Consider the following 9,267-nt stretch of genomic DNA (forward strand, 5'->3'; position numbering starts at 1 on the left):
TTAAGGATTGGAAGGACACAGAAATGACTCAGAGTCGTTCTACCCCTTTTCTCCTTCGAGAGTAGGAAGCTCTTTGCTACAATTTTTAAGGCCTAGTATGCCTATGTAATGATCCAGAGGAATCAAAACAGGATAAACATTTACATTGTCTGTCTCACTGTAACCTTATATGCTGTTACATGGCTCTGCCTATCCAGGTGTTTCTGTTGCTTCCATGTTCATGTTTTCCATCAGTAGTTTCCCATTTGAATGTTGATGCAAACGGATTTGATTGCTGCTGGTTTGAACATGAAGCACATAGTTGAGCTGTGTATCTGTTTAGGTTCAAGGCTTGGAACACTTAACTTCAGAATGCCACTCTTATTATAAAGCATGTTTTATTTCCTGTATGATGGAATGCATCTGTTTACCATGCTTTACCATACGTAGAGTGTGGCAGCCCAAATAGTAATGAAGCTGAGATCATTCTAAATTGTTTGCTGATTGTACAAATCCCAAGCAGGTTGGTTTTTTTTTTCAAAGCACTGTATTACTGCTAGGCTTTTTTCAAAATGAAGGTTGGTAAAGAAAACTCAATCCCTATTTGCCCAAGATTGAAAATACTAAGCATTCTCTATTTTAATAAATGGGAAGATCTTCATAATCAAGCACTGAGCTGTGTCCTTAACACCTGTTTAAAGAGTAGTCCATGAATTCAATAGATCAGCACTTTAAGTTGTTGTCACTGTATATGACTGTGCAGTGTATTAATGCTAAAATGTAGGTGAACTGACATTCCTAATGCTTTTTGAAGAACAAGTATAGGAAGTTGCATCTTTCCCCCTGTAAGTGCTTTGCAGCAATAATGGAAATGTTCTTACACAGCTTCTCCCCATTCTTCCTTCTCCAGTTGTAACCTGTAAGGCCATGCTGTGTTCTGTGTGTGTGTGCATGCACATACATACACACACAAATGTTGCTTAATAAAAATTTCTGCTTGTGTAGAAGGCTTCTGGAAAGTAGGGCTCCTTCCAATCTTTCACAACTTACTCTGGTTTAAATTCAGAGTTGGTAAAGCAGGAGTGCTCACACAAATAGCAGGATGTAAAATCTCTAGTTAGAGAGTGTAAATATTGCCTGGTTTTAGTACTGTCATCCTGGCAACTATTGCTTTCCCCATACTCTGTGAATCTCTTTCTACACTGCTGGGGGAGAAGCTTAGAATTTAATTTGTGTTCATTATGTAATGCAAGTCATTAGAATGCAGCTAAATATTAAAAAAAAGACATTTCAAATTTCTCATATGAACTTCCTGATAAGTTGTTTTTTTTTAATCTCCTAAAACCATCAAATGCATGTAGGCTTCCTTACATGAGATGCAAAATGGAAATGTCTAGGCTTTCCCTTTTTTATTAAGGCAGGCAAAACCTGCCTTGTTTAGTTGAATATGGAGAAAGTTTGAAATTTTTTGAAAATTAGTCTGTTTTCGTATGTAGAAGACCATGTAAAGAATATCTGCAACATAGGCAGCAAATGCTTATACACAGATACATAAGTAATGTAAAACACATCACCTGGGAACATCTAAATTAAAACACTTTTCTCATGTTTATCAGTAATAAGTTCCACTGTGATTTTAAGTTGGGATGTATTGCAGCAAACATAATCTCTTCCTTGGTTTGCAAAAAGACTTAGAGTAATACATTTCATGGGTTATTCAAGGATTCTCCATTTTCTACCTGCACAGACCTGCATACATACTGCTTGGATAGTGGTTAAATCTAGAGTAGTCCTGAATGACTTTGAGGAAAGCTTTGTGGCATCTGGGAAGATGCTGTTTGTCACACTGTAAATGGCCTGAAAGGTATCACTCAGTGCGGGAGAAGACCACACACATTTGGCCTAGTCAAGACACATGTTGTGCGTGTGGCAGCCACACATAAACACCATTGTCTTGAGTTAGGGACAGCATTTAGATTATCCTGTCAAACTCAAATTGACCTCGCTGTAGTGTTTAATTGTGCATAATTTTATTTATACTGCAGAATTCTATTAGTATTTGATTTACAACATGCAATTACTTGCTAAAGCTTTGAATTCAAGTTTTAAAGTATCTGAAAACAGAGAAAACATCATATTGTTGAATTTGTCATGTGTGTGCCAATTGCCAGACCACTACAGCTTTCTTCATGCCTTTGCATTTATGAAGCACTAGTGTAGCAGTATTTGCTTAGCTTCTAATTTTGGTTTGCTTTTTGTGTTTTTTCTTTCTCTCTCTTGGTTGTGCCGTTCTTCTTCCCATGATACTGTGCTCGCTCTTTCCGTGCATCACCTGTGATACCCCCCTGCTCCGACCACTCAGCTGTTGGTGAAGGGGGTACATGAAACTCTGGTAGCTCAGAGAGTTGTTCCTGCTCTCATTACTCTCTCCAGTGACCCTGAAATGTAAGTTTCCTGACTGTCGTATATACTGAGCATCCCTCTTTAATACTTAGAAAGAAATAGCCATCAGTTCTGTTTCTTAGTCTAGCTGGACAGAAATTGAATTTAAACAAAAATAACTTTTAAATCACTTACTTCTAAATAAAAAGGTTTACTGCAACACCTAGAACTAAACTGGATAAAAATCACTGAATAAACTTGATATAGAAAACTTAAATCCATGTAATTGAATTTTTGTGGGGTTTTTTGATTTAGTCATATTCTGTTTTGAAATTTGCTTTCATGATTTCTAGCAGAAAGCTGAATGTTATTAGGTTCTGTAATGCTATCAGCTTTACTACTGCAAAATTAAATAATGTCTACATTACAGCCAAAACTACTCTGCATTTCAGTATCTAATTTCTGATAGACAACATTGTGGTATTTCATTTCCTGGACATTCTGATGTGCTGTTTCTTTCAAGTTGAGGAGGGATGCTTTGCTAATCTCACTAACAGGATGTTACTAACAAATGCTGCAGCATGAATGGAGTCTTAGTCGCTTTAGTGTCTTGTGTGGTTGACTAAACCAAGAACAACCCTAAGAGTCTGCCTGCCCATCCTCAGTCACAGCTAACCCAGTTCTTCGAGTTTACCAAACCATTTTTTATTGCATGTTGACTGGTTTACAGCTGACTCTTCGAGGCATGAGTGAAGCATTAGTTGACAAGCGGGTTGCTCCGGCCCTTGTTACCTTGTCCAGTGATCCTGAATTGTGAGTTTCAGATTGAGACCTTGAGTTAATCCTGTCTGTCTTTTTCCTGGTCTGCCTTTGTTTTTTTGTTTTGATTTGTCATTGCAAGAAATCAATGTAACTCAAAAGTACTAATTTTTAAATTTTGCTTTAATTAATTTTATTCCTAATGTTAAATACATCTTAAAGACTCTGCTTTTCCATTGTAGTTCAGTAAGGATTGCTACAATTCCTGCTTTTGGGACCATCATGGAAACTGTTACTCAGAGAGAGGTAAGACACCTGTTATCAGGCTGTTGTTTTTGTAGCATAAAAAGTGGATGATTTTTTTTATAAATCCAGAGGGAAAAAAGGGCAACTGTAAATTGTTTCTTCCTTTGTCATGTTCTCTTCCAAATTGCTTTTCAGTTTTGCAACAGCCTTTCTTTTTTTTTGAAACAAACGAACCCTCTTAACTAAAGAAAACATTCCCTTCTAAATATTAAACTGAACATAAACAAAGAGAGACAGAGAAGCAGAGGGGGGAGGCCTGTGCTAGAAGATGGGAAATCCCATGCTCAGAATGCTTTTTAAAACATTCTCCAGTACAGTTGTGAAATCTAAGTCCATTATTTCCAAATAAAATAGCTTTATTTTAAAATGCTAACCAAAAAGTCATGGTGGGAATCAGTTATCTCCACATAAGGGTATTGCACCATTTTCAGATGCTCTAGGATATCCTGCTTGGCTCCCACTACTTTAAAGGAGCACAAGTCTCTTGTAGTTCCAGTCATATCCCTGGTGTCCAAGATGGCACTAAAAGACATAGTGACGTTACCAGGATAATCCTTGAGGATAACAGAGATGCAATTTCTTCTTGTTTTTTAAATTGTTACTTTGGTAACAGATCTGAAGACATGCAGCATTCTGCTGTAAGCAGTAGAAAATACTGAATTTTGTTTTACATAACAGCTCTACAGTCTAATCTCTTCTGAAACCCTTTGCAGCTTTTTGCAGAGCTTGCATTCTTCCCGTAATTTCAACATGTTCTAAAAGAATGTGTTTGAGGAAATGTGAGTAATGTGAGTAAAGTCAGTGATGACTCACAGTATTTGGAGGATGGAAAAGTTAGAATTTTTTAAGTTGGAATGAATGCCTATAATCAGTTGGGAAGTATATTGTTTTGTTACCACACAAATTACTGTATCCATTGCACTAATTATAATAAGAGTACAGAGGTGATAGCGCCTTCCAAAATGTGTCTTAAAATACTATTTTTTTTCAACTTTGAATGCAAATTAAATACTTATGTCATCTTATTTTCAGTTTTTCTAACCTTTAGTTCAAGAAATCTTTTTAATTCCATTCATTTTATGGTGGTTACTTTTGCATCTCTGTCCTCTGCAGAAAATTTTTCAGCCTATTAAACTGAGATACATTGAAAAAAAGAAAAGTTCTAATTAAGCAAGAAAACTCCATAGTTACTAATAGTAAGAGGGAGATTTTAATAGCAGGTGAAAAATGGGGGTGTCAAACCCAAGGAAATATCAGGAGAAAAGACCAGCTATATGTAAGGACCAGTCTGTAGTTAAAAGATAGATCAGATTAAAACATTGCTAGAAGTCTAAAACACAGAGCTGCATTGAGGAGTTTGGAATATCCTGTTGGGGGGGAAAAATGTAAATAAGAAGGTCCAAGATTTGTCATCTGAAACATGGAAGATGATAAACATACTCTAAACTGACCATAAGTTTCTAACACCTTCATTCTTTTGTGTCCTTTCTGTTTCTCTGGGAATATTTAAGCTTCTGGAGAGAGTGAAGATGCAGCTGGCATCTTTCTTGGAGGACCCTCAGTATCAAGACCAACATTCTTTACATACAGAAATCATAAAAACATTTGGAAGAGTTGGACCTAATGCTGAGCCCAGATTTAGAGACGAGTGTAAGTTGCATCTGTTGGAAGATGCAGTCTTCCTCTTCTGTCTCAAAGCTTATAGGTGTGCTGGTTACATTGATCTTTTAAATTTTTTTTAATATTTTCTGTTAACTGTTACTATTTCAAAGGTACTCTGAGGTACCTTTTATTTTAGGTGATGCTGCCACAATTTTTTATTTCAAGTTTGAGTTGCTCAGTTAAATCTTCAAGGGCAGTCCCATTATTTGCAGTTCTGATTCCACACTGATGTGTGATGCTTCTGGTGTGTGCAATTGCTATGTAGCTACTGTTTAATGCTAAGCAAGTCTGTGCAAAGCAATTTCAGATACTTATTCCTGTATTTACTTTTCCAGTTGTTATTCCACACTTGCACAAGTTAGCCTTGGTCAACAACCAGCAATCTGTGGATTCGAAGAGACTGGATATTGCTACCCACCTGTTTGAATCCTACAGTGCTCTTTCCTGCTGTTGTATCCTTTTTTTTTTTAGAAGAAGTTTAGCAGTTAATTCTCTGGTGATGGGAGAAGTTTAATACTGGAGAAGTTACTAAGTTTGCCTTTGAATGTGTGAGGCAAAACGTGATCTATTCAGCATAAAGAAGAGGTTTTCACAGGTGGTGGATGTGGTGGGTTAGCTGGACACCAGGTGCCCACCAAGCCACACTGTCACTCTCCTCAGCCGGATAGGGTGTGAGTGGGGGAGAAAATAGGATGGAGGAAACCTCGTGGGTCAAGATAAAGGCGGTTTGATAAAGGAAAAGCCGTGCATGGAAGCAAAGGAAAACAGAAGATTTATTGTCTACTTTCCATCAGCAGGTGATGCCTAGTCATGTCCTCGGAAGCAGTGTTTCAGCACAGGTAGCAGTTGCTCCGGAAGACAAGCATCAGAATAACAAATGATCCTTCCCCTCCCCCCCACTCCTCCTTTTTCTTAGCTTTTGTATCTGAGCATCATATGGTATGGAATATCTCTTTGGTCAACTGGCCTAGGTGTGTGCCCTCCCAAGACCTTGCCCACCCCTAGCCTACTGCTGGGGGTGGAATGTTGGAGAGACAGCATTGATGCTGTGCCCTAGTACTGCTCAGCAGTGACCAAAACACTGGTGTGTTTTTAACATCTTCCCAGCTCCTAATGCAGAGCAGAGCACTGGAAGGGGCTGCTTTGGGGAAACTTAACTCCATCTCAGTCAGATGCAATACAGTGGAACTGATAGATACTTCAAAACAACAAGGTGCAAAAACAAAGCCCTTGATATTAACTACTAAACTAAGAAAAAATATTCAAAGAATGGTATGGATGTATGAAGTGCATGATGTCAAATATGTTTAAGATCTGTTTTCCTTTTTCTTAGCCATGAAGTGCCACATGCTATTCCGTTTCTTAGTTATGCAGCTGTCCCTGTGTTCAGTAGAATAAAATTATCAGAAGACAGGAAAAAAAATGGTATAACTTCAGAAGACAATCCCTATAATACCTTAACAACCTGGTTTTCAGTTATTTCAGAGGATTTAATGGTGAATCACTTTTTACCAGGACTGAAATGTTTACGGACTGACATGGAACAACTCTCGCCAGAGCATGAGGTGAGCAGCTACATTTACTAACTGAGCATGAGATGCAGGTGGCAGAAAAAGTTGAAATACAATGGAGCTTAAAATCAGATGTTAAGGACAATTGCTTCTAAGTGGTATCAAGAAATAGCATTAGGGATTTTTTTTTAAATAAGGAACAGGTCATGTGATGTAAACCCCAGTAAAATCTTTTAAAATATATTTCTAAGCTGCAAAGAACTATTCAGCTGTCAGAAATGCATGTAGAAACACAGATCTTTGTAGGCTGAAGAATAGGAAAAGGTTTTTACCATCTTGTTTTTTCATTGAAGCAAGGGTACACTAAAATCATTGGCTACAATATGCCCAAGGAAATACAGATGAAAAATGGTGTTGTGCAGGAAAGAAATGTTTAAGTATGAGGAAAGTATAGTCCTGAAATACAGGGGATACACTTCATGTCTGGAGTACTGTCTCCATCATTCATCTCGACACAATCCTGGGGAACTGGCTTCAGATGGCCCTGCCTGACTTAGGGGGCTGGGCCAGATGACCTCCAGAGGCCCCTCCCAACCTCAGCCACTCTGTGATTCTGTGAACTGTAAAAAGCAGATTAAAGTAAGCAGACAGGACAAGATAGGAACAAACAAGGTCTTCTCTGGTAGGAGGAGTTTACAGAAAGTCGTAAAAGCAGAGTTAGCAGGAGAAACCAACTTGAGAAAATGAAAAATCTTGGCCATATGCCCTTGTTTTGTAAATACTTAGAGAGGATGAATCCTAACAGAGCTTGAAACACGTAGATGTTAAGTCAGTAGCTGAAAACAAGAGATGTAGTTTAGTTCACGTTAAGGAAAATCTCAACAGGATGAGCATTTCAAGAGATGGGGGAAAGATTTAATCAGAATAAATGAAGTAACGTTGTTGTAGTCTTTGAAGGCTAGCACTGCACTTTCATGGATTGCTTTGTACATGAGAAAAATTACTTGCTTTCCTTGTGTCTGTAAAGTGAAAGTGATTCGATTGAGATGATTGTATTCTCCAGGAGTCCTAAGCTCTTATATTTGGTAACAAAGTTCCTTCTACCATTTACATTTTCAATCTAATAGCCTGCAGTCTCATTCTTTTATTTTATGTTTGTTATTATTTCATATGATTTACAGTATTTGGAACTGGAGATTAATTAATTTGAGGAACTTCCTGACCTAAAAGGAAAGAATCTGACTTCAAAAGGCTGAATCAGAAGGCACAGTAGTGACCTGAGCATCAGACAAAGGCAGCTGAATTGCATTTCCTTACCACAGGCAGCACTGGAGATGTGACAGTGATGAATGCTCTGTGTTCAGAGAATGCTGGGAGACGTATTGTGCTCTGGGAAGTCTTAGGAATATATCTGAAAGCTGCAGTAGGGAAAAGTTGAATTCAGTTTCATATTCTTTCACTAATGGGATAACTGCTGTAAACACTGGTACTTCATTTTTGTATAGTGGTTAATGCATCTTCTAATCAGTTCAAAAGATGTCCTGAATTAGAACAAAAGAGCTTATTTTGATTGAGTTTGAGTCTTGTAGTCAGAGAAGAAACTGAGGACTTAGATAGGATTAAAAATAATCAGTTAGTTGTACAGTTCTCAATCTTCCTTTACAACATTCTGCATCACTGTGATAATTGGCTTCAGGCATGATTCCAAGTGGTTTGGGGATTTTTGTTTTGTTTTGGGAGGGGTTTTTTTGTTTTTGTTTTGGGTTTTTGTTTTTGTTTTTTGTTTGTTTTTGTTTGTTTTAGCCAGAGAAAAATATAAATTAAAAAATATTTATTCCTGCTCCAGTGGGTTAGAAAACTCACTACAGCTTCTTACTGTAGAAATTGTAAACTGGTGCTTGATCAGTTTCTTGCTACAACAGGTTGTTTGTGGGCACCTTGACAGAGATTTCTGAAGCCCAGTTAGTTCTAGTGTCTGTCTTGGAAGCCTTCTGCTTCTGTCTTAAAGTTATGTTTTCTGAAATAAATGCCATTTGCTGTCTAAAATGGTTATACATTTGCATAAGCAGAATTAGCCCTTTTCTCATTATTTTGGTCACTGGTGTTATTCATGATTCAAACGGCATATCGCAAAACCACATTTTCTCATGCGCTGAGCCTTAGCTCTTATGGCTCTAACAGCAGTACAGAGTTTATGCTCACCTTGGGAAGGTAATTATGGAATTTGGCTGTGATCATGTCAGGCAGCATTTACCACTTAACCTGCATACTTGCTTTCCATTCTTCCATATAAATTAAAGTGTAAGTTGGATGTTTAGTCCAGACCTTCTCATCTTTAAAATAAACATTTCACCCAGTGCAGGCATTTCAGATGCTTTACCAGCATCTCTAGTTCAATGTCAAGTCCCCTTCTGCCCCTGCTCCACTTGCCTTCTGTTTATTTTCAAAACTACTGGATTTTGAGTTGCATGGTAGAGAGATATAGTCAATACTTGATAAAAATATTTAGTCCATCTCTAAAATACCTCTCTTAAAGGAGGTCTGAATGATTTCATAGTCAGTCCTATGACCAAAGAGAACCCAAGGGAATAGGTCTGAGCAGTTTGTGCAAAGCCATAATGTAGAACTGCCACGTGATAGATACTATATTTATATCTTTCCTCTCTTT

The 9,267-nt window shown here is 37.7% G+C and overlaps 1 protein-coding gene across 1 annotated transcript in view; it reads left to right on the forward strand.

The window, feature by feature from the left end:
- Positions 1 to 9,267, forward strand: part of KIAA1468 (KIAA1468 ortholog) — a 61,957-nt gene that overhangs the window by 46,257 nt on the left and 6,433 nt on the right. The window contains exons 23-27 of the mRNA XM_009070910.1: positions 2,342 to 2,424; positions 3,363 to 3,426; positions 4,938 to 5,076; positions 5,424 to 5,540; positions 6,565 to 6,653. Coding sequence (XP_009069158.1) covers positions 2,342 to 2,424; positions 3,363 to 3,426; positions 4,938 to 5,076; positions 5,424 to 5,540; positions 6,565 to 6,653 — 492 coding nt within the window. The remainder of the gene's footprint in view (positions 1 to 2,341; positions 2,425 to 3,362; positions 3,427 to 4,937; positions 5,077 to 5,423; positions 5,541 to 6,564; positions 6,654 to 9,267) is intronic.

Source organism: Acanthisitta chloris, unplaced genomic scaffold (genome assembly GCF_000695815.1).
Source record: "Acanthisitta chloris isolate BGI_N310 unplaced genomic scaffold, ASM69581v1 scaffold9673, whole genome shotgun sequence".
NCBI classification, from domain to species: Eukaryota; Metazoa; Chordata; class Aves; order Passeriformes; family Acanthisittidae; genus Acanthisitta; species Acanthisitta chloris.